Source organism: Rhinopithecus roxellana, chromosome 20 (assembly GCF_007565055.1).
Source record: "Rhinopithecus roxellana isolate Shanxi Qingling chromosome 20, ASM756505v1, whole genome shotgun sequence".
NCBI lineage: Eukaryota > Metazoa > Chordata > Mammalia > Primates > Cercopithecidae > Rhinopithecus > Rhinopithecus roxellana.
The window spans coordinates 26,173,059-26,198,798 of record NC_044568.1 but is presented as its reverse complement, the minus strand read 5'-3'; the positions used below and the strand labels follow the sequence as shown (position 1 = coordinate 26,198,798).

Here is a 25,740-nt window from a genome sequence, read left to right as displayed (position 1 = left end):
AGAAGAAAGGGGACAACAGGACCTTTTAGTGAAAGGAAGGGCACACCTGTCACCCGGGATAAGAAGTCTCGCAACATGTAAGGTATGACAACGCACCCAGACTGGTACACCACGGAGCAGTGAACACCAGCAAGGTACGTTTATACACACTGGCATGGAAAGATGCACAGGATATGTTGTTGATGGAAAGAGAAAGTAAAATGGTAAGTTATATGTAGGCAGGAGAGAAGAGATGCAAGCACCAAACCAGTCAGGATGGAGTACCCACAAATCAGGGTGGGGCTTCCACACCACCAGCTGGATGGGCAGAGCTGGAAACTTTGCATACTGGTGCATTCAGGCTGCATTTCCACCTAGAAAGGGCTGGAAGGATGAATGCCAAATGCTTAACAGTTACATCTGGGGAGTCGGGGTGTGGGAACTAAGGAAGGAATTGTATTTTTTTCTTTTTCTTTCTCTTTTTTGGAGACGGAGTTTCACTCTTGTCACCAAGGCTGGAGTGCAGTGGCGTGATCTTGGCTCACTGCAACTTCCGCCTCCCAGGTTCAAGCGATTCTCCTGCCTCAGCCTCCCAAGTAGCTGGGACTATCGGCGTGTGCCACCACGTCTAGCTAATTTTCATATTTTTAGTAGAGACAGGGTTTCGCCATGTTGGCCAGGCTGGTCTCCAACTCCTGACCTCAGGCGACCCACCTGCCTCGGCCTCCCAAAGTGCTGGGATCACAGACGTGAGCCACTGCGCCCAGCCTTTTTTTTTCTTTATATATTTTCATTTTATGAAATAAATAAAGTATATTTATTTATTTTGAGATGGAGTCTCAGAGTTTTGCTCTGTCACCCAGGCTGGAGTGCAATGGCATGATCTCGGCTTACAGCAACCTCCACCTCCTGGCTTTAAGCGATTCTCCTGCCTCAGCCTCCTGAGTAGCTGGGATTACAGGTGTGTACCCCCACACCATAATTTATATTTTTAAAATAGCAAGCATACTTAAAAAAAAAAACTTTTAGGTTTGGGAGTACATGTGAAGGTCTGTTATATAGGTAACAAATGGTAAACTCATGTCGTGGGGGTTTGTTGTACAGATTATTTCGTCACCCAGGTATTAAGCCCAGTACCCAATAGTTATCTTTTCTGCTCCTCTCCCTCCTCCCACACTCCTCCCTCAAGCAGACTCCAGTGTCTGTTGTTCTCTTCTTTGTGTCCATGAGTTCTCATCATTCAGCTCCTACATATAAGTGAGAACACGTGGTATTTGATTTTCTGTTCCTGCATTAGTTTGCTAAGGATAATGGCCTCCAGCTCCACCCGTGCTCCTGCAAAATACATGACCTTGTTCTTTTTTAGCATATTATTTTTATAGTTTAAATAAAAACTACAAATACAAGTGATGATTTGCAAATGAGTGTGAATGGAGGAAAGGCCTGAATCCAGATGTATCTAAAAGGGGTCCGTAGCGATGCGTGGTGGCTCACACCTGTAATCCCAGCACTTTGGGAGGCCGAGGCAGGCAGATCACCTGCGGTCAGGAGTTTGAGACCAGACTGGCCAATATGATGAAACCCTGTCTATACTAAAAATACAAAAATTAGCCGGGCGTGATAGCAGTGCCTGTAATCCCAGCTACTTGGGAGGCCAAGGCAGGAGAATCGCTTGAATCTGGGAGGCAGAGGTTGCAGTGAGCCAAGATCATGCCATTGCACTCCAGCCTGGGCGACAAGAGTGAAACTGTCTCAAAAAATGAAAATAAAAATAAAAATAAATAAATAAAAGGGGTGGCTAAACTGGTTTCTTCCTGTTTCTTGTTTTCTCCAGTGGCCAAAATGAATGTGGCTTGGTCACTTCTAACACTGCAGTGCCTCATAGTCCTCAGTAACAGCTCCTGTAGGAATATAAGGCAAACACAGACCTCACCATGAAGACTCACCAAGGGTCATTGGACCATCAGAAAGCCCAGAAAATCATTCCAGTAACCGAGCAAGTTATTAGAGAATATAGCATAAGGAAACAGATCCTGCCAGACTAGGTCTTTACTGGGTTCTTTCTCATCTTATCCTAAGCTAATTAATTTAATGCCTTGTTATTCTCCCTTGCAGACAAACACACCCTTCTGATAGTTTTGGCCAATAACTGGTTGGACAACTCCCTTGTTAAATAAGAAGACAGTTCACTAGAAGAAAGACTTCTGCCCTCTGCTTTGCTCTTCATACTTTTTCCTGACTGGAATATAGACCTAAGGTTTGGAAGTGTGGCAGCCATCTTGTGATCATGAGGCAACAAGCCTGAGAACAAGGGTCTCCATGCTAAGATAATGGAGCAGAAACATGGAACGGCCTGATGCACCAGCCTAGACTGCTCACCCCAGCTTTCTATTTGTACAAGGTAAATCTACTCCCATCTGTTTCAGCATCTTGTATTTAGAGCTGAATGCATTTCTGACATATACAATACAGATTCTGTTTTTCGACTCCTCAGGTAGGCTTGTGATATACACTTATCATTATATCCCAACCAGCAGCGGGAGGCAAGGGAAGTAAATCCCATTAGTGAAACTAAAATGAAATTTACTTAGAATCTTCCTAGTTTCATTTCTAGATCTACTAAATCCTTTCAGGCAATTCTTGGTTTTGCCACATGGACTTTGCAATTTGAAGCATTATTAGATCCAAAATTCAGATGAGACACAGATGAAGAAAGACAGGCTGCTGAGTGCGGTGGCTCGCACCTGTAATCCCGGCACTTTTGGAGGCCGAGGTGGGTGGATCACCTGAGGCCAGGAGTTAGAGACCAGCCTGACCAACATGAAGAAACCCTGTTTCTACTAAAACTACAAAATTAGCCGGGTGTGGTGGCGCAGGCCTCTAATCCCAGCTACTTGGGAGGCTGAGGCAGGAGAATTGCTTGAACCCAGGCGAAGGTTGCAGTGAGCCGACATTGCGCCACATTGCACTCAGCCTAGGCAACAGAGCGAAACTCTGTCTCAAAAAAAAGAAAAGAAAAAAGGAAAAACAGGGTTCAGGGCTCAGGCAAGCTGAAAACATAGTAAAGGAAAGAATCTAAAGACTTTTTCTCATTTTTGACACAACTCCTCCTTTCTGAGCTTAGAGATGAGCAATGCTTTGGCTTTCCATGTGGATTACTTACTTCATCAATAAAATTTCCAATTTCATCGGGATTGGCAGGGCGGGGAAGATACCGGGGGACACTCAGGAGGGTTGGTGCAACGTCGTTACGAGTCACTTCAGGCCGAGCGTCCAGGCCCCTGTGCAACTGGCTCAAGTCAAAGTCCTTTGGAGAAAAAGGTTGAAGTACAACGAAGAGTAAGAAACAGTCATACACACAGGGCTATGTTCAGTTTATAGATTATGGCTGGATGATGCCTTCACTGCCAGCTGTATGATCTTTACCTGTTTAATGCAAAATGACAGTTTTCAAGCTAAAAGTCTCCCAAATAACACTGGAAAAAAACATAGCCCAAAGGATTGTGAGTAGCATGTGTGGATCCAGATATAGGCTGTGTGCCTTACTAATTTTCACAGGACATGATGATTAGATCACTGTTTGGCAAATATTTACTCCCTCCCAACCCCAGCCTGTAAGAAGAGTATACATCCATCAATTTGGGGCTTTGTTGTGTGACTTGCTTAGCCAATGGGACTGTAACATACGACACAGGCAAAGGTCTGAAAGGCACCAGCATCTGGTACAAAGATGAGACTTGCATGGAACAGACCTGGACACGATTCGCAGATTAGAGCCATTCAGCTAAACTCTACCTAAATCTGCTGAGCCCCAGCCATCCTACAGATTCTTATGAGCTTAGATGAGACCAGCAGTTGCCCCAGCTGCCCCACAATACATGAGAAAGACACGCATGTTGTGTGCTGCTGAGATTCTGGGATTGGTCGCTCTATTGCTCACTGATACAATATATATGGTATCCCCCAACTAGACTTACAAGTCCCTGAAATCTAGAACAATATTTTTCTCTGTACACCCACCTCCCTATGTTGTATGGAGCTCAGTAAATGGTGCCTCACTCTATGACCTCAGTCAAAAGCAGGACTCTGTAATAGACCCCCATGGTTCCCTTTCTATAATAAGCAGATTCTCCAAGACCCTGAACAGTTCCCTGGACAACTCCAGGGTAAGATGTTAAGATCATCTCCAAAATCAGGAAATACAGAAGGACTAAAGGTATAACATTGACAAAAAGGAGTTTGGTCTAGCTGAAAACTCAAGAGAAACAAAGCAGACCAGTTGTTCTATGTCAAAGATAGTCTGGCTCAAGTTCATGTCCGGAGAATGGCAATGAGGAGTGCAGGCTCTAAGACAGACCATTTGGCTGTGTTGCTTCCTAGCTGTGTGACCTTAGACAAGTTATTGAGCTTCTCTGTGCCTCAGTTCGCTCATTGAGGTGCGGAACAGTATGCGATCAATAAATGTTAGCTGTGTTGGTGATGATGTGGTGATGGTGATGATGGTCAATGACAATGTCTACTTACTTGGGTAAGGCCTTAAAAAGATAATATCCAAAGTGATTCAGAGCTGTTTCAAATGCCTACCTCTCACTAATCATTGCTTCTTCTGAATAAAGAGATCACCATTGAGCTACCATGGTTTTAAAAACCCACCTGGTCCTCTTCTCCACCTCCTTCTTCATCATAGTAATAAACGTTGTCCCGGGTGTCATCCTCTGGGGGCAGTAAGGGCTCTTTGACCACCGCTCTCCTCCGAAGAAACAGCAAGAGCAGCAGAATCAGAACTGGGGTGGTGGGGGAGAGAGACCAAGAGTGATGAGAGCCAAAGATAAAGAAGGCCAGAAGCAGCAGCTATCACAGAGCACCCCTCATATCAGACAATGGGCAGTCAGACAACCACCAGCTGCCTTCAATACACTTGAAGATGTCAATCCATGTGACACTCATATCCCTGAAGTTGGTATGTACAGTACAACATAGTAGACAGTGATACATGAATTCAAGCATGGTCCCTAACTTTCAGACGGGTCTTAAACTCAATCACTGTCATTTTCCCAAATCTGGGGGAAAGTGTTCCAGGCAGAGGAAACAGTAAGGGCGGAGGTCCTGAGGCAGGAGCATGTTTGGTGTGATGGAGGGAAGGTGAGCAGACCAGCATGGCTGTAGCAGGATGCATGAGGGGAAGAGACATGGAGAAGAGCTCAGAGGGGCAAGCAGGGCGGGAGGGACATATAGGCCACTGCAAGGCCCTTGGCTTTGATTATGAGTTGGAGCCACTGAAGGTTTGTGAGCAGGGGTCCTAGTTCAGCCCAAATGTGACTGATACATAATCAGCTATGAGGAGAGGGACAGAGACTATAAAATTGCCTGGTATGTTCTTAGTTTCTCTTAAGATAGACTCATGTAAGCAAGCTTTATAATCTATTTAACTTCCAAGGCTTAAGACAAGGGTTACATTTGATCTTGGGATCATTTCTAGGATATATACCATTAACATTCAACTTAAAAAAAATTCTCTAAAGCAGCCAGAAAGAAAGCACTTAACTTAAAAAAAAAAATTATATTATTCACTGTGAATGAAAAATAAAAAGATTCCGTGTGATTTCTATCTATGGGCATGTGTGCCCAAGTACCTATATACTGTACCCTATGAAGCATAATCTTTATTATTTATGATTATTATTTTGAGACAGAGTCTTGCTCTGTTGCCCAGGCTGGAGTGCAGTGGCGCAATCTCAGCTCACTGCAACCTCCACCTCCTGGGTTCAACTGATTCTCCTGCCGCAGCCTCCCAAGTAGATGGGACTACAAGTGCCCGCCACCATGCCCAGCTAATTTTTGTATTTTTAGTAGAGACGGGGTTTCACTATGTTGCCCAGGCTGGTCTCAAACTCCTGACCTCAAGTGATCCACCCATCTGGGCCTCCCAAAGTGCTGAGATTACAGGCGTGAGCCACCATGCCTGGCCGAAGCATAATCTTTAAACAGGAGGTTGCATAAACTTGGGGAAAAGATTTCTCAGATGTACCCCAACTATCTATTTCTGAAATCAGAAAAATACCAGAAACCTTATCCAGATAAACAATATAACTCTCTTGTCCATGATTCATCAACAAGAACAATGAAGTGGCTGCACAGAGAGACAGCACTGAACAAGACTACAGGAGCTACACAGTCCCCATCCATGCACAGCAAGAGGCAGCTTACCATTTCCAAAAAGATGCCTCTTATCAGCTGTGCCAGAAGCCCAGTATCCTCAGGCTCTGAGAAAAAGCCTGGTACAGAGTAAGCAACCAAATATTGGTGGAAAACGTGAAAAGCTTCAGATCTCCTGGTGTCTCTCTAGTAATTTTTTTTTTTTTAATAGAGATGAGGTCTTGCTATATTGCCCAGGCTGATCTTGAAACCTAGGCTGAAGCAATCCTGCCACCTCAGCCTCCCAAAGTGTTGGGATTATAGATGTGAGCTACCACACCCAGCCTCTAGCACATTTTTGCCCTTAAGAAGAGACCATCCTGGCTAACACGGTGAAACCCCGTCTCTACTAAAAATACAAAAAACTAGCCGGGTGAGGTGGCGGGCGCCTGTAGTCCCAGCTACTCGGGAGGCTGAGGCAGGAGAATGGTGTGAACCTGGGAGGCGGAGTTTGCAGTGAGCTGAGATCCAGCCACTGCACTCCAGCCTGGGCGACAGAGCAAGACTCCGTCTCAAAAAAAAAAAAAAAAAAGAAACAAGAATTGGCTGGTGGAGTGGCTCACACCTGTAATCCCAGCACTTTGGGAGGCCGAGATGGGAGGATCACTTGAGCTCAAGAGTTTGACACCAGTGTGAGTAACATAGTGAGAACCCGTCTCTAATAAAGAAAAAAAAAATAATCATAGAAGGTAAAAATATAAGAAATTGAACATCTGAATTCTGGCATTGCCTCTGTTTTAAACGCTGTTCTATGTGGGAATCCCCACCCCCAGTGTCTAAAAAAATACATACCCATAGCAAATTTAGGTAATCCTACTCTTAAAAAAATATTTCAAGTATAACTACAATCTTTAAGATTCCCTGGTTGGGCGCAGTGGCTCATGTCTGTAATCCCAACACTTTGGGAGGCCAAGGCGGGAGGACTGGTTGAGACCAGGAGTTTGAGACCAGCCTGGGCAACATGAGGAAACACTGTTTCTACAAAAAAAAACATAAAAAATTAGCTGGGTGTGGTGGCTCACGCTTGTGGTCCCAGCCACCCGGGGGGCTGAGGTGGGAGGATCGCCTGAGCCCCTGAAGTCAAGGCTGCAGTGACATGAGATCTGAGATCACTTCACTGCACTCCAGCTAGCCCACAGAATGAGACCTTGCCTGAAAGAGAAAGAGAAAGAGAAGAGAAAGATTCCCCTTAGCCGGGCGCGGTGGCTCAAGCCTGTAATCCCAGCACTTTGCGAGGCCGAGACGGGCGGATCACGAGGTCAGGAGATCGAGACCATCCTGGCTAACACAGTGAAACCCCGTCTCTACTAAAAAATACAAAAAAACTAGCCGGGCGGGCGCCTATAGTCCCAGCTACTCGGGAGGCTGAGGCAGGAGAATGGCGTGAACCTGGGAGGCGGAGCTTGCAGTGAGCTGAGATCCCGCCACTGCACTCCAGCCTGGGCGACAGAGCAAGACTCCATCTCAAAAAAAAAGAAAGAAAGATTCCCCTTAAAATGAATGTACTAGTTAGTAACCACTATCCCAAAAGGAGACCAGGCCACTCAAATGTAATTTGACTAGGAAGTGAGCAGGTAGGGCTTGTGTTACCCTGCCCAAGACAGTGATGAATTAATCTAATCTCATGGCACAGTAAAGCCATGTAAAGCCTGGCAGGATGAAAGTCCAGAAGGCTTGCTCAATTCTCAACAGCACTATCCTTCTCTTCAACTTTGGGAGAACACCAGGAGGGGGCAGAAGCAAATGGGATGCCCAGCAAACATTTCCGGAAGATTGAAAAGCACCCTCTCCTGGAGTCCACTGAGGCAGCAGCAGCAGGATCAATGGCACCCATGCTCAATCTAAATGGAAAGCCCTAGATTCGGTCCCACTGCTCCCTCCAAAAATCTTTTTTCTATTCCCACCAGCTTGGCCTAGGTCTCTGCCCTCCTAGGAGTCTCAAGTCTCTGCTGTACTTCGCTAGGAGGGAAACCTTCCTGAATACCCATCACCTGTTGGAATTCTACCAGCCCCTGTGGCCTAACCTTCCACAAAACTGTCCTTGAGACTCAATTAACAGCTTTTTCTGACTACACTGACTACAAATGCATTCATGAACTGGACCACCCCTTGCGGTCACTAATTATTTATGATCTTTAAACATTTCTTTAAAAAAATATATTTTTCATTTTGTAGAGACAGGGTCTTGCTTTGTTGCCCAGGCTGGTATCAAACTCCTGGCTTCAAGCAATCCTCCCACCTTGGTCTCCCAAAGTATGAGCCACCATACCTGGTCAAAGGTTTCTAATTGACTTGCTCTCATTTGCTTAGAGAATCATTTGCTTGCTCTTCTATCATTCACATGTTTAAAGCCCTACCAGAGTTCAGAGTTCTGATGTAGTGCACTCCATATGGATACTTTGTCTTTTGATGTACATAATCTGTTTTCATAGCTAATGTATTCCTTTAATAGATTCAGTATTTTCTCTCTGCACGTGAATGACAAAAGTATTTACCTTGACCGTAACAACACCTGTGTCACCCCTAGGGCTCACTCCAAGTGGGCTCCAATGGAAACAGGCTTAAGGACTATGGCAGAAACTGCCAGTTTTCCTCAGCATTCTTTTTCTCCTTTATCCTTTTAGTCACTGACACTCACTGCTCATCCTGCACTCCACCCCTACTGCATGCCAATTTTCAATTGCAAGTAGAAACTTCCAGGCTCCCTTGCAGCTAGGTGTGGCTGTGTTTGGGCCAGTGGTATATAAGTGGAGGTGATATATGCAACTTCCAGTCATCTGGCCTCCACTTCCTCTCTTATCCCCTTCCCCTATCTAGGATGGAATGTAGAGGTGGTGGTGCTGAGCTGGCTAGCTAAGAACACGCTGATGAGGGCAGCCCCCAAGGTCTTGCTACTCTGCTTGTGGTCTAAGGAACTGCAACATCAGTATCCCCTGGGAGCTGGTTAGAAATGTAGAATCTGGCTGGGTGTGGTGGACTCAAGCCTGTAATCCCAGCACTTTGTGAGGTTGAGGCGGATGGATCACCCAAAGTCGGGAGTCCGAGACCAGCCTAACCAACATGGAGAAACCCCATCTCTACTAAAAACACAAAATTAGCTGGGCGTGGTGGCACATGCCCATGGTCCCAGCTACTCAGGAGGCTGAGGTGGGAGAATTGCTTGAACCCGTTAGGCGGTGGTTGCGGTGAGCTGAGAGATAGCGCCATTGCACTCCAGCCTCAGCAACAAGAGCGAAACTCCGTCTCAAAAAAAAAAAAAAAAAAAAAAGAAATGCAGAATCTGTGGCCCTATGCCAGACCTCCTGGATCAGATTTCCCAGTTTACCAGAGGCCCAGATGATTTGTATGCACTCAAGCCTGGGATGCACTGACTTGAAGGATGAAAAGAAACAGAAGAAACCTGGGTCCCCTGTTGACTTCATAGCCTTCCCATCTTAGACCATTTACCTCTGAAATGTTCAGTAAGAGACAAACTTCTATTTTAGGGAGGCTAGCATAACTTGGGAGTCTCTTTCCTATATCAGCTAACCTGTATCCTTATTAATACAAGAACAAAAATAACTTCCAGGAAATAAACCTCCTCCATTTTTTTAAGTCAAAGGCTGAGTCACTTGCCAGCTGAACTTACTTAGCAAAGCAAGAATTCCTCCAAGAATCCCCAGAATGGCAGGAATTTGCAATCCTGCTTCAACAAGTGGTGCCTTCTTACAGACGCCGGTGGCCCCTTCACAGTCACACACGCTGACCTCTAAGGTGGTCACTTGGTCTTTATTCTGGTTATCCATGAGCTTGAGATTGATTTTGTAGTCACCCACCTCTAAGGCTATCTTTGGCTTCAAAATGATAGATTCTTGGGCTGGAGAAAGCAATAAAAAGAAATGATGAGATCAGGGGAGAAAAAAAAGCTCATTCCAGAATAAAATTGTTAGTGAACTAAAGGCACTTGAGTGCCTTGAGTGAAGAGAGCAGAGCTGCTTGGGTTTTAGCTAGGTATGTACTTTTTTTTTTTTTCTGTAAAAAGCTTTATTTCCATTTGGTCTAAGGCTTGGGAGAGGGTTCTAGGGTTGCTTTAAAAAAGCTGCCTAGTAGCTGGAGGGAGAGGCTCAGGCAGAGCGGGGCTCTTCAGATGTCACTGGGTTCAGTAGGCTCCTGATTGTGCCTAAGAGTGAACCTTTTCGCCCAGCCCGGCCTGGAGGCTGGCCAGCCTGTGGAGGTTGGTCAGGTGGTCACCTATCTTCTTGATGAGTTTCACTTCTTCATCTAGGAAGTGGCTCTCCAGGAAGTCACAGAGATGGTGGTCTGTGCAGGCGGAACCCAAAGCATGAAGATCCAAAAGTGCCCGGTTCAGGTTCTTCTCCAGGGTCAGAGCGACTTCCGTCGCGCCCAGGGTTTTACCCCCATTCATCTTAACATGGCTTCTGGATGTCCTGGAAGACAGTGCGGCTACCACACTGGTTTTACATTTGCAAGGGACACTCAGCGCCCTTGTGCTTCTCCTTGGCCAATTAGTGGAAGAACTGGCACACGCCTTCCAGATCCACATCATCGCGGTGGAAATAGAAGCCCAGAGACAGGTAGGTGTAGGAAGCCCACAGGTGCAAATTGACCAGGCAGTTGACAGCTGCCTCTACTTCGGTAGAATAGTTCTGACAAATCTGGGAGCTCATGATTGGCTGGCAAGAAGGAGCTAAACACAAAAGCAGTGTTGCTTGGTCCCAGGAGCAGGAGGTGGCAGAGAAGATGGTCCCAGAGGTTGCAAGTGGAGAGGGGAGTGGAGGGTGGCTAGAGGCTGGGAGAGGGAGCCCTGCTTGGGTTTTAGATTACTGGGTAGCATGCTACAATGTTAGATACCAGGAAAGGAAAAAGACCTCTGGAGCAAGGCCTCAAAGACAGAAGGGATAAAGAAGCAAGTACCAATGGAAGGGGTGACATCTGGAAGTTGAGAAGGGAAATTGAGAGGTGGGGATCTGGGGGAAGGGAAGCATGGCCATTGGAGCAAATATGCCAAAATAAAACTCAGGTACCCACTTGGGTCGTTGTACTCAATGGTCCAGTTGGCACTCGCCCCAGTGCGTTAGTTCTGCTGTGAAGGGAGATGTATTGGGAGGAAGGTCTGCATCAATGATGTTTATGACCTGAGGCTTTGGATTCCTCTCGCACAAGAATATATTTCGAGGTTCTGGTATGGGGGCGTTGTCATTCACATCAGACAGGATCAGCAAAAGAGTCCCTGTTCCAGTAGCAACTGGAGAACCTAAAAGAAAATACAGAGGAAATGTAGCAGCTTGGCAACACTAATGAATTCCCACTGCCTTCCACCAGACCAAGTCCAGTTCTTGTCCTGGCTCTTCAGTGGTCCCCCACCAGCCCCCACTCCACCCCCAGAACCTCCTGTCCCACCAATCCCAAAGGACCTCCACTCCCAGGTGGGCAGGTCTCTGACTGTTTTATACAGACACGCTTATTCCCACCTTGATAACAATTATTCAAGTTATTCCTCACACCAAGGACACGCTCCTCCTTCTTCACGTATCGTTATTCATTCATTGAATTTTAACTACTCCAAGAAGTCCTATTGCCTGCCTACTGTTTCCCTAGTTCTCCTTTTTCTGCATTTTCATGCCATTTAAGGTCATTATCAAAGCATTGAGTCTTTTTATTTTACTTATTTTAAGCCTGACTAGAAGCTTAAAATCAAAGGGGATGAGCTGGGTCTTTTTAAGTCTCTGCAAATTGGTTTTCAAAATAGATTGGGGAGTTCATATACTTTTTTTTTTTTTTTGAGGCAGGGTCTCACTCTGTCACCCAGGCCAGAATGCAGTGGCATGAACACAGTTCACTGCAGCCTCTACCTCCTGGGCTTCATCTCCCACCTCTGCCTCCCTAGTAGCTGGGACTACAGGCGCATGCCACCATGCTTGGCTAGTTTTTAAATTTTTTTTTGTAGAGAGGGGCTCTTACCATGTTGCCCAGGGTGGTCTTGAACTCTTGGGCTCAAGTGATCCTCCCACCTTAGCCTCCCAAAGTGTTGAGATTATAGGCGTGAGCCACCGTGCCCAGCCCATCCACACTTCTGTTCACGTTTCTTTTACATCTTGACACGACACCAAGCATATTGTAGTAGAAAAAATTGGTACCCAGGGAACTATCTTCAATATGAGTATACAATAGGGATACAAAACAACAGAGGAATCCGTCTCAAACCGATAAATAGATATGTCTAGATGGCATGACTATAAATTAAAAAATTTTTTTTTCTCATGTAAATTTTCTTTTTTTTTTTTTGAGACGGAGTCTCGCTCTGTCGTCCAGGCTGGAGTGCAGTGGCCGGATCTCAGCTCACTGCAAGCTCCGCCTCCCGGGTTTACGCCATTCTCCTGCCTCAGCCTCCCGAGTAGCTGGGACTACAGGCGCCCGCCACCTCGCCCGGCTAGTTTTTTTTGTATTTATTAGTAGAGACGGGGTTTCACCGTGTTAGCCAGGATGGTCTCGATCTCCTGACCTCGTGATCCGCCCGTCTCGGCCTCCCAAAGTGCTGGGATTACAGGCTTGAGCCACCGCGCCCGGCCGTAAATTTTCTTTTTAAACAATGAACACGTGTCATTTAAAATTAACTGAAGGAGGCCAGGCATGGTAACTCATGCCTGCAATCCCAGCATTTTGAGATTATGGGCAGCATGCTGCCCAGGCTGGTCTTGAACTCTTGGCCTCAAGCCATCTCCCAATTCAGACCCCCAAAGTGCTGGGATTACAGGTGTGAGCCTAGCACCCAGCCTATAAATGTATTTAAATACACAGAAAGAGTCTGGAAGGACCCACACCTAACTGATTTAACACCTAACTAATTTCACCCACATGAGTATTATCATTTTTCAGGTAAAGGAATTGAGGGACATAAAAACTAAACAGCAGGCCAGGCGCGGTGGCTCATGCCTGTGATCCCAGCATTTTGGGAGGCTTAGGCGGGCAGATCACAAGGTCAGGAGTTCAAGACCAACCAGGCCAATACGGTGAAACCCCGTCTCTACCAAAAATACAAAAAATTAGCTGGGCATGGTGGCGCACACCTGTAATCCCAGCTATTTGGGAGACTGAGGCAGGAGAATTGCTTGAACCTGGGAGGCAGAGGTTGCAGTGATCCAGGATTGTGCCACTGCTCTCCAGCCTGGGTGACAGAGCGAGACTCTGTCTCAAAAAAAAAAAAAAAAAAAGTAAACAGTAAATCCAAGGTCACACGAATATTAAGCTTTGGAATTGGATCGTAAACCATCATTGTCAGGTTCCCTTAGGGAAGGAATAAAGAGTGCGTGTGTAGTGAAAAGGAAGTTCTGTCTGACCAAAATTACTTGAAAAAAAATTTTTTTTTTTTTTGGAGACAGGGTCTTGCTCTGTTGCCCAGGATGGAGAGCAGTGGCGCAATCCTGGCTCATTGCAGCCTCCACCTCTCAGACTCAAGCAATCCTACCACCTCAGCCTTCTGAGTAGCTGGGACTACAGGTACTCACCAACATGCCCAGCTAATTTATGTACTGTTTGTAGAGAAAGGGTATTGCCATGTTGCCCAAGCTGGTCTCGAACTCCTGGGCTCAAGTGATCCTCCCACCTCAGCCTCTCAAAGTGCTGGGATTACAGGTGTGAGTCACCGTGCCCAGCCCACTTGAATTTTTGATAATAAGAATGCCTTTAAGAATAAAAGATAAATCTTTTGCAGCAACATGGATGAAACTGGAGGCCATTGTCTCAAGTGAAACAAATCAGACATGTAAGGAGAAATACTGCATGTTCTCACTTAGAAGTGGGAGTTCGAAAATGTGTACACATGGATGTAGATTGTGGAATGATAAACAATGGCAGCTGGGAAGGGTCCGAGGGGTGGGAGGGGGTAGATGATGAGCAATTACTTAATGGGTACAACGCATGTTATTTGGGTGATGGATACACTAAAAGTCCTGACTTTACCACTATACATCTATGCATGTAACAAAATTACCCTTGTACTCCATACATTTATACAAATCAATCCAACAAACAAAAAGGATAAAGGAAAAAGAATGAACTCTTGCCTCCAAAAGAAGGGAGGGGCAAGAAAGCCAAATAGCCAGGAGCGTGAGGCAGCAAAGGCCCAGATGAGGCCCCCTTACCATTGTCTGTAGCTATGATGAGGGCTGTGTACGTGCTGTTCTTCACGTGCTCAGAATCCTCCCTGTCCAGCTCAGCCCGAGTGGAAATGGCACCAGTGTCCGGATTAATCTCCAGCCAGTTGGCAGTGTCTCTCCAAATCCGATACCTGAACAGGCACAAGCTTGGGCTTTTAGAATGGGACCAGCAAACAACATGTAGTTGAAAATGACTCAAGCTCTTCTTCAGTTATATGGTTACTTCCAGTGTTTTATTTTGAAAACCAACAATAGATTGGGCGCGGTGGCTCATACCTGTAATCCCAGCACTTTGATAGAATACTATTGTAGAATATATGGTGCATATTCAAATTGTCAGATTTTCCAAAAATGTCCTTTATAGCAACCTTGCACCCTTCTGGATTCAGGATCCAATATGGCCTTTGGTTGGCATGGCTCTTCCTTAGGGCTTTCTTTTCTGTCACTGACATTTTTTAAATGTTCTGGCCAGTTGTTTTCTAGAATGTCCTTAGTTTGGGTTTGCCCGATTACTCCACAAAATTTAGATTCAGGTAATCCATTTCAGGGGTCGGTGGTAGTGACAAGAACACGACAGAGGTGATGCTGTGGCCTCCCTAGTGCAGGACACTGGGAGGCACATGATGTCTGTCTGTGCTTCTACTGATAACTTTGATCACTTGGATAAGGGAAAGGCCACCAGATTTCTTCACAGCAAAGGTGCCTTTTTTCACTGCATGATTAACCTATAATCTGCAGGTAGATAATTTAAGAATATCTTGTTCAGCAACTAACTTTCACCTAATGGATTTGGCATCTATGGATGATTCTTGCTGAAGCAATGATTACTATAATCCTTATTTATTTTTAAAAGCAGACTCCTCCAGACCAGCTCCCCCAAAACAGTAGAGTAGTTCCTAAATGGTAGCAACATGTCATCTCTTCACCTGTCATGAACATCTGGAGATGCAGGTTGCCTTGTTGACTTGTGGGTGGGCTGTACTATTGGCATTTAATGGGAGGTGCAGGGAGGCTAACAGAGATCTATTGCTCAGTTATTTACTAGGGTCATGGAAAGGCTCTGAAAGGGAAACTAAGAAATCAAAGGAGGAAAGGGCTCTGAGAACCTGTGGGCTTGGCCTCACTTCTTTGGAAGTGCAAAGCAATGAATTACATCAAGTGGTCATTGTTCCAGGTGTAAGGGCCTCTGCAAACAGACACCAGAGACCTGGGCCCTGAATCTGTCCCAGGAGATGCTCTGAACTATCTATTTCACTACTGCAAGCTTTCAGCCCAGCCTGGAAACTGTGCCGTCCAGGGTTTCATCACAGAAACCAAATCCTACATTATTGTCTTTGACTTTTCACCACTCTTTTAAACTTCAATTAAAACCCATCTTGCCAGGCCTTACAGTTTGGAGCATGTAGAAATATCTCTAGATTAAAAGGAGTCCACTGGCTGCATATAGAAAATGAGAGTTTTTATTATTATTATTTTTTTTTTGAGATGGAGTCTCACTCTGTCACACAGGTTGGAGTGCAGTGGCTCGATCTCAGCTCACTGCAACCTCAACCTTTTGAGTTCAAGTGATTCTCGTGCCTCAGCCTCCCAAGTAGCTGGGATTACAGGTGTGCACCACCATGCCTGGCTAATTTCTTGTGTTTTTAGTAGAGGCAGGGGTTTCACCATGTTGGCCAGGCTGGTCTTGAACACCTGGCCTCAACATGATCCACTTGCTAGACCTCCCAAAGTTTTGGGATTACAGGCATAAGCCGCTGCACCCAGCCCAAAATGAGAGTATTTTAAAGCAAGTGTTGTAGTTGGTTGGTTGGTATGTGGGTTTTCAGCATCTGTGTGATTTACATTATAGAGGTACCTTCAAGTTTGAAAGGAGAAATACTAATAGTAAGCTACTTATAACACAATACTATGGGCTGGGTGCGGTGGCTCACGCCTGTAATCCCAGCACTTTGGGAGGCGGGCAGATCACTTGAGGTCAGGAGTTCGAGACCAGCCTGGCCAATGTGGTGAAGCCTCATCTCTACTAAAAATACAAAAATTAGCCGGGCGTGGTGGTGGGCACCTATAATCCTGGCTACGTGGGAGACTAAGGCATGAAAATTGCTTGAACCCAGGAGACAGAGGCTGCAGTAGGCAGAGATCACCACTGTATACTAGCCTGGGCGACAAAGTGAGACTCCAAACACAAAAAAACACAATATTATGTATGCAAAGTAAAATCACATTTCTACCATACTAGAAGAGCTCAAAGAGAGGCAGCACATCAGATCAAGAAAGGCTGTCTGTAGAGGGAAGGGAACAGGTGAAAGGAGTACAGATAAAGGGAATAAAAAATAAATTAAGAGAATGGTCTTGTACAGACAAATGACAAAATGCCATGAACTATATATTATTGATTTATATATAAAATGATATAAAATACCCAGCTGCTGTAAGTCAGTTGAAAAATCCTCACACTTACGTTATTTTCTGTTCCATAAATGTGTCTGGCTCCCGGGCGGTGTAGGATGTGATTTCCTGGCCCACGCCAAAGTCCTCAGACACTTCCACTCTCTTTTCAGGAGGCACAAAGATGGGGGCTTCGTTCACATCCAGCACATCCACGGTGACAGTGGCTGTGGAGGTGGTGAGGGAGACCTCAAAGGGCGCCACGTTCGTCACTGCCACGTGTAGAATGTACTGCTGCTTGGCCTCAAAATCCAAGCCCTAGAGAGCAGAAACAATGAAGTTAAAAACAAAACAAAATATTTTGTGTTAGTAAAAATGAAATTAAATCCTTAACTGTTGCTTTTGGTAATACAGTAGGTTGGTGCAAAAGTAACTGTGGTTTCTGCCATGACTTTCAATGGCAGACCACAATTACTTACCAGGGCTTCTCAGATCTGCTCACCTACTCAAGAGGAAGTCAAAGCTCTGGGGCTATTCTAGGGATCCAGTCACTTCAACAAGCAAATCACTCAAATTCTTAGTTTTCAAGTTTCTTTCCTTATTTTGTTTCTGAGACAGAATTTTTGCTCTTGTCACCCAGGCTGGAGTGCAATGTCTCACTGCAACCTCTGCCTCCCAGCTTCAAGCAATTCTCCTGCCTCAGCCTCCCCAGTAGCTGGGATTACAGGAGCCTGCCACCACACCCGGCTAATTTTTTGTATTTTTAGTAGAGATGATGTTTCATTATGTTGGCCAGGCTGGTCTTGAACTCCTGACCTCAGGTGATCAACCCACCTTGGCCTCCCAAAGTGTTGGGATTACAGGAGTGAGCAACTGCGCCTGGCCACCGTTTTTTTTGTTGTTGTTGTTTGTTTGTTTGTTTGTTTTTAAAGAGACGGAGTCTCGTTATATTGCCCAGGTTGGAGTACAGTGGCATGATCATAGCTCAGTGCAGTGTCAACCCCCTGGGCTCAAGTGATCCTCCCACCTCAGCCTCCCAAGTAGTTGGACCCACCGCCATGCACTACTGTCCTTGGCTAGTTTTCAAGTTTCTAGGACACTTTTCAAAAACAATGATATCTGCCCCACTTCTAAAATAAACCAGCACAAGAGCAGAGACCAGTAAATCATTTTCCCTCTCATTGCAAAATGGAAAGAGCTAAGGGAAGGAGAATGTTTCTGGGAAAGAGCCTTTTTCAATTTCAGGATCCTGTGTAAGAGCTTCTTGATTTCTTCTTTCTTTTTTTTTTTCCCAGACAGAGTCTCACTCTGTTGCCCAGGCTAGAGTGCAGTGGCGTGATCTTGGCTCACTGCAACCTCTGTCTTCCAGGCTCAAGTAATTCTCCTGCTTCAGCCTCCCAAGCAGCCGGGATTACAAGTGTGCACCACCACATCCGGTTAATTTTTGTAATTTTTGGTAGAGACAGGGTTTCACCATGTTGGCCAGGCTAGTCCCAAACTCTTGACCTCAGGTGATCTGTCCCCCTCGGCCTCCCAAAGTGCTGGGATTACAGGCACGAGCCACCATGAGCCATCAAAAAGCCTTAGCTTCTTGATTTCTTTTTTTTTGAGACGAAGTCTCACTCTGTTGCCAGGCTAGAGTGCAGTGGCACGATCATGGCTCACTGCAACTTCTGTCTCCCAGGTTCAAGCGATTGTCCTGCCTTAGCCTCCCTAGTACCTGGGACCGCACTAGTAGTGGGAGCGTGCCACCACGCCCAGCTAATTTTCGTATTTTTAGTAGAGATGAGGTTTCATCATGCTGGTCAGGATGATCTCGATCTCTTGGCCTTGTGATCTGCCTGCGTTGGCCTCCCAAAGTGCTAGGATTACAGGCATGAGCCCCCATGCCCGGCCTCTTTTTGTTCCCCCTGGGACGGAATCTTGCTCTGCTGCCCAGAGCTGGAGTGCAATGGTGCGACCTTGGCTCACTGCAACCTCCATCTCCCAGGTTCAAGCAATTCTTCTGCCTCAGCCTCCCAAGTAGCTGAGATTACAGACGTGCCACCATGCCTGGCTAATTTCTGTATTATTAGCAGAGACTCAAACTCTTGACCTTGTGATCCGCCTGCCTCAGCGTCCTACAGTGCTGGGATTACAGGCGTGATCCACCACACCCACCCCAGTTTCTTGATTTCTTACATGAGCAGGAAGAGCCACTGCAAACCCCACATAGTCCACTAGAATCTGGGAAAGTCATTCTGTCCCCCTGCCAAAGCGAATCTACTTCTAAGAAGATACCAGGGGACAAGGGCATGAACAGCTTCGAGGATGCCAGTTTCTGCATCTTGCCAGGTACCATACAAACCTTTGCTGTTTTCAAAATGCCATCGTTGGTCACTGGATTTGTGGTGACAACAAATTGTCCGTCATTATCATTCAATATAGTGTATACAGCCTCCCACGCTGGGGTATTGGGGGCGTCAGCATCAGTCACTTTCAGTGTGGTGATTACGACGTTAGCCTCGTTCTCAGGCACCTGACCCTTGTACTGCAGAGCAAAGAGATGGGTCATTTACAAAGTACCAAGATTGCTAGCAGAGCCCAGTCTCAGGGGCCTAAAGGAATCCTCTTTTTTTGTTGTTTCTTTGAGACAGGATCTCACTGTCATCAGGCTGGAGTGTATTGGAGCGATCATGGCTCACTGTAGCCTCAACCTCCTGAGCTCAAGCAATCCTCCCTCCTCAGTCTCTAGAGTAGCTAGGACCACAGGCATGCGCCACCACACCTGGCTAACTGAAAGCAAGCTTCGAGGAGCAGATGTGACGAGGAGAGACCAGGCAATGGGCACATTGGGTTGCAACGGTGCAATCTCAGCTCACTGCAGCCTCCACCTCCTGGGTTCGAGCAATTCTCGTGCCTCAGCCTCCCAAATAGCTGGGATTACAAGCACGCACCAACATGCCCGGCTAATTTTTGTATTTTTAGTTGAGACGGGGTTTCACCACGTTGGCCGGGCTGGTCTCAAACTCCGTCCTTAAGGGATCCACCAGCCTTGGCCTCCCAACTTGTTGGGATTACAGGTGTGAGCCACCATGCCTGGCCATCATACAGGATGATTTAAACTTCCCCTACTTGGTTCTCAACACCTTCTTCTTGAATGCATGTAATATCCTTGGTGTTCAATAATTCTCATAAGATGTCTTCCTAGCTATACTAGAAACACCATGAGAATAGAATCTTTGTCTGCTTTGTGTGTGATGGTAGCTCCACTGTCTAACACAGTGCCTAATATAAACTTAGAAAATATGTGTTCAATGAAGAAATGAAACCCGGTAATATTTGCTACAAAAATGTACCATATGCAGATATGAAATCAGTAGGTGCTTTTCGCAACTTCACAATCTTGAGCCAATTGGCCCCAGGCCAAGGGTGGAAAAAACATGCTAAAAGACAACTGCCATCTCAAGATGCTTGCTTTTAAGTTTAAAGTTAACATTCACTAGTCTGGAGAGAGTTTTCAAAGACTTCGCCCATGAGCAGTAGTGAAACTTAGTTCACGAACAACAAAAGACCTTTCTTTGGAAACCCTCTGAGGAGTTGTAGAATTACCGTGGTGGGATTGAAGATCGGAGGGTTATCATTGGTGTCAGTGACTGTGATCACAGCTGTTGCTGTTGTGCTTAACCCCTCACCTTGAAGGTCAGCAGCTTGAACCACCAGGGTATACATAGGGAAACTCTGCAGAGAGATCAATGAAACCAAGTTAGGACCAGGACTACCAGCGACCTCTGGCCTAGCCCAGCCCAACACATGGAACCAGAATATTTAACCATCTGCTTCATGCCAGTCAGCCTGTCTTCTAGGCACAGAACCTCTGGGCAGAAGCTTAGATGCAAAGCTCAGACCAACACTGTATTAACTGACAAGTGGCCTAGCAGGATTTTGCTTTGTCCACAGGATTGAGCTAATACACATTTGTCCTCCACACCCTCTGGATCCTCCTGACACCTGACCTCTCGGTCCAGCCCAGTGGTGACCACACTGATGACTCCTGTGTTCTTGTTAATGGTGAACATATTTTTGTCAGGCAGCTCAGGATCTTGGCTGAGGATGGTGTAAGCGATGGCGGCATTGTAGGTGTTCACATCGTCGTCCGCATCTGTGGCTGTGACCTCCATTACGGAGGTCCCTGGAAGAGTTCAAGGAGAGGAAGGTTTAGACAAGCTGCCCTTTGGGACGGGGTCAGTACTGCTTAATCCAATTCTGCCCTGAGGTATAAAGGAGGGGACATGGGGGTGGTACCATGTCAGAGTTCCCCCATTATCTAATTCCTAGCATTCTTACCAAAGTGCTAGGGGAGAAAGAAAGCTCAAACTATCAACTTATTATTCAGGTATAAATACACAAATGGTAATAAAGAAAAGAAAGGGAATGATTACCACAAAAGTCAGGGTGCGGTTATCATTTTTTTTTTTTTGAGACGGAGTTTTGCTCCCGTTGTCCAGGCTGGAGTACAACGGTGCAAACTCGGCTCACTGCAACCTCTGCCTCCCAGGTTCAAGCGATTCTTCTGCCTCAGCCTCCCAAGTATCTGGAATTATAGGCATGCGCCACCACGCCCAGCTAACTTTGTATTTTTAGTAAAGACAGGGTTTCTCCATGTTGGTCAGGCTGGTCTTGAACTCCAGACCTCAGGTGATCTGCCTGCCTCCTCGGCCTCCTAAAGTGCTGGGATTCCAGGCATGAACCACCATGCCCAGCCTAGGGTATGGTTATCTTTATGGAAGAGAGAAAAGAATGTGATCAAGGGAGATTGTCTAGGGCTTTGAGGTACTGGCAAAGATCTGTTCCTTAATTAGGAAGGTTGTTCTTAGCCAGGTATAGTAGCTCATGCCTATAATCTTAGCAGCTTGTGGGGCTGAGGTTGGAGGATTGCTTGAGGCCAGGAGTTTGAAAGTAGCCTGGACAACAAAGTGAGACCCTATGTCACCCTGGCTGGAGTGCAGTGGCGCAATCTTAGCTCACTGCAACCTCCGCCTACCAGGTTCAAGCAATTCTCCTGCCTCAGCCTCCCAAGTAGCTGGGATTGCAGGCACACGCCACCACACCTGGCTAATTTTTTCGTATTTTTAATACCGGTGAGGTTTCACCATGTTGGTCAGGCTGATCTCAAACTCCTGACCAGAGGTGATCCACCCGCCTTGGCCTCCCAAAGTGCTGGGATTATAGGCGTGAGCCACCACGCCCAGCCTAAAAGAAAAATTTAACAAGAAAAAAGGGAAGATTGTTCTTAAACTCTCCCTGTTTTATATGTTTCCATAGGTAGACTGTTATACACATGCATATAACACAACAATGGCTTCCCACGAAGTTCTGTCCACAGGAAGGGTCAGCTTTAGTTACACAACCTTCGGGGTTGGACAACACTTTGGGGTCCAAAGAACCTAAGAGTCTTTCTGGATATTCAGATTCTCATTAGTGGATATACCTGGAAGAGCACCTTCCATGACAGACCCCTTAAAGACCTCCTGGGTGAACACGGGCTTGTTGTCATTCTGATCAGTCACCGTGATCAAAATCTCCATTGGGTCCTCAACTGCATTCCCGTTGGATGACACAGCATGAGAGAAGAGCTGAAAGAACCAAGTGAGGGTGAATTGAGCTCTGATGAGGAAGAAAATGTGGCAGAAGGAGCCCAGTCAAAGCAGAGTGTACTCCCTGGGCTGCCACACCTTCCCACTCTCTGAGACCCCAGTGGGTGACTTTTCTCACACATGTGCTGCTGCTGCTTCAATGAGATCATAACAAGGTAAGACCCATGGGGTGTAACACCCCCACTGGCTCAAACCTCCCATTTCCCACGTGAGGACCAGGGCTTCAGGCCTAGAGATAAAGGTGGGGTTCCTGAAGAACTCTTATTCCATGCAGGGTGAAACTTGCTCTGGTCCTTCTGGTCTAGCATTTCCCCCAGATATTTCTGAATTTGGCATTAATATATGACTTCCTGGCCAGCCACAGTGGCTCATGTAATCTCAGCACTTTGGGAGGCTGAGGTGGGCAGATTGCTTGAGCTCAAGCCTGGGCAACATAGCAAGATCTTGTTTCCACAAAAAATACAAAAATTAGCTGGGTGTGGTGGCCTGCGCCTTTAGTCTCAGCTACTCAGGAAGATGAGGTGGGAGTATCGCTTGGGCCCGGAAAGTCCAGGATGCAGTGAGCTATGATTGTACTACTGCACTCCAGCCTGAGTGACATAGGTAGACCCTGTCTCAAAAAAAAAAAAAAAAAACCAAAAATCCAAAACAAAAACAAAAACAAAAAAAATGACCTCTTGGAGGCCGGGCACAGTGGCTCACTCCTGTAATTCCAGCACTTTGGGAGGCCAAGTAGGGTGAATCGCCTGAGTTCAGGAGTTTGAGTCCACTCTGGCCAACATGGTAAAACCCCATCTCTACTAAAAACACAAAAAATCAGCTGGGCGTGATGGCAATTGCCTATAATCCAGTTACTCAGGAGGCTGAAGCAGGAGAATCACTTGAGCCCAGGAAGTGGAGGTTGTGGTAAGCTGAGATCACGTTATTACGTTCTAGCCTGGGTGACAGAGCAAAACTCTATCTCAAAAAAAAAAAAAAACTTCTTGGTTTTCCCAAGCTCTTGCTGCTGCCAAGCCCAAGAAATGGGTTTTGCTCCCTTTTATCATCACTGTCCTGTTCCTTTAGGTCAGGGACTTCCAGCCCCAAGAACAGGTTGACATCTTGGGTCAAAATTTGCCCTGGTTGTATGAGGATGCATGGGGATTCTCCTTCCTTTCTTCCTGACAAGGAGAAAAATTAACAACCCCAAACTGTCCCACATTCTCCCATCATTTCTCCTTAGCAACAGGTCAAGAGCTGTCAAGTTAAGCTCCTCATGTGTTCAGAGCCTCTGATCTGGAGATCCAGCATGGGTTGACCAAAAAATCCTGGATGGATGTTACCCCAGTGTCAACAAGCTTCTAAGAGATACTTACAGTGTATGTGGCAATGTTTTCTCTATCCAGAGGCTCTGTCACTTTCAGCCATCCTGTTTCTCTTTCAATAATAAAGACACCAACAGGCGGTGTGTCAGCTCCTTGGCCAGTGATGCTATAGAAAACCTTGCCTTCTTTATCTTTGTTGGATTTGATCTGAAAACAAAATGAAAGAAAAAGTATTAGTAAAGAAGGATCCCAACATTCGGTCTTTTCCCTTTCTCTCCTTGGTACTTCTCTGCCAAATCCCTCCCAGAGAAATAGACAACTTCTTTCTCTACCTGAACCAGATTTTTAGGAAATGGGCCTTTTTCATTTTCTGGACAGCTGATAGGAGGAATAACCCAGTCTCTCTTCCGTCTTCTGAGTCCAGGAGAGGAGTTGGGAAATGTGAGCAATTCTGCTTGGACTCCAGAAACAGAGGCCTAAAAGGAAAGAAGATGAGGAACAAGATGAGATAATTCAGGATGGATACTACAGGTCTAATAGTCCAACCTAGCCAGACAGCATCCCCAGCCTTCTGTGGGCAGTGTACAGTTTGAATTTAATGATACATTCTCTTATCAATGACAAATTATATATATCCACCAAAATGACCAACCAAAACAAAAAACAATGAGCCCCTTTGCTGCATCGTAAAGACCGCATTCTCTTTTTATCCTTCTTAGTGTCCAGAGTTTCAATAATCATCATGCATACACAAGTATTGGTTTCAGGGTTTGATATTATAATTTACAAGCTGTTTCAAGCCTACATAATCTCATTTTTATTTTTTTGAGACAAGATCTGGCTCTATCACTGAGGCTGGGATATAGCAGCATGACCTTGTCTTACTGCAACCTCTGCCTCCCAGGCTCAAGTCATCCCCCCCATCTCAGCTTCCTGAGTAGCTGGGACTACAGGTGCACACCACCATGCCTGACTAATTTTTGTATTTTTAGTAGACATAGGGTTTTGCCATGTTACCCAGGCTGGTCTCGAACTTGTGAGTTTAAGCAACTTGGCCTCCCAAAATGCTGGGATTATAGGCATGAGCCACCACACCCAGCCCATAATGTGATTTTTAATAGCAACATTATACTGTGATGATTTAATATCAGAACTTACTCAACAACTGAATATTTGGGTTTTCAATTTCTTTTATTTTCTTTTTTTAAATAGAGACAGGGTCTTGCTCTGTCACCCAGGCTGGAGTGCAGTGAAGTGATCAAAGCTCACTGCAGCCTCAAACTCCTGAGCTCAGGTGAGACTCTGACCTCAGCCTACCAAGTAGCTGGAACTACAGGCATGTACCACCATGTGCACCTAATTTTTAAATTTTGTTTAATTTTTGTAGAGGCAGGGTCTTGCCATCTTGCCCAGGCTGGTCTCGAACTCCTGGGCTTAAGTGATTCTCCTGCTCTGGCTTCCCAATTTGCAGGGATTACAGGTGTGAGTCACCACACCCAGCCTCTTTCATGTTTTTCTTGGGGACATAGGTCCCCAAAGTGGAGTTATCAGCCAAAACAAGTAGATTTTGAGAACAGATACTAAGAACTACTTTGTGATCAATACAAATCTCTTCATTTCAATGTATCATTGTATCTATATGGTTTCCATTTGTTCTAACAGAAGCTGTTGGGATGGGAGCCAAAAACACCCTTTGAGACTTGTATTGAACAGTTTTCATATGCAATAAAGATAACTTTATGCACATGCAGGGAAATAAGAGAGTTGAAAATGGAAGGAAAATATTTGCCAAATTGTTTAAGTGTTTTAAAGTGATTACTGTAGTAAAGTTTCCAGGGGAAAATTCCATCTCTCACCATCCACATAAAAACTCACAGTCACTGATCACTGCTTGCCAAGTTTGAGTTCAGCTCTATTTTCTGGCTTTAAGATTGAAGATGCGCCAGGCGCAGTGGCTCACGCCTGTAATCCCAGCACTTTGGGAGGCCAAGGTGGGTGGATCATGAGGTCAGGAGATCGAGACCATCCTGGCTAACATGGTGAAATCCCATCTCTACTAAAAATACAAAAAATTAGCTGGGC

At 45.8% G+C, this 25,740-nt stretch overlaps 1 protein-coding gene and 1 pseudogene across 1 annotated transcript in view; both read right to left on the bottom strand.

Moving 5' to 3' along the window:
- CDH1 (cadherin 1) overlaps window positions 1-25,740 on the bottom strand; it is a 103,697-nt gene that overhangs the window by 2,261 nt on the left and 75,696 nt on the right. The window contains 13 exon segments of the mRNA XM_010355036.2: window positions 3,143-3,286; window positions 4,633-4,763; window positions 9,803-10,030; window positions 11,203-11,242; window positions 11,244-11,428; window positions 14,316-14,461; window positions 16,792-17,036; window positions 19,066-19,248; window positions 20,310-20,438; window positions 20,714-20,889; window positions 22,189-22,333; window positions 23,710-23,865; window positions 23,991-24,134. Of these exon segments, the coding sequence (XP_010353338.1) occupies window positions 3,143-3,286; window positions 4,633-4,763; window positions 9,803-10,030; window positions 11,203-11,242; window positions 11,244-11,428; window positions 14,316-14,461; window positions 16,792-17,036; window positions 19,066-19,248; window positions 20,310-20,438; window positions 20,714-20,889; window positions 22,189-22,333; window positions 23,710-23,865; window positions 23,991-24,134 (2,052 nt within the window).
- Window positions 10,132-11,193, bottom strand: LOC115895252 (annotated as a pseudogene).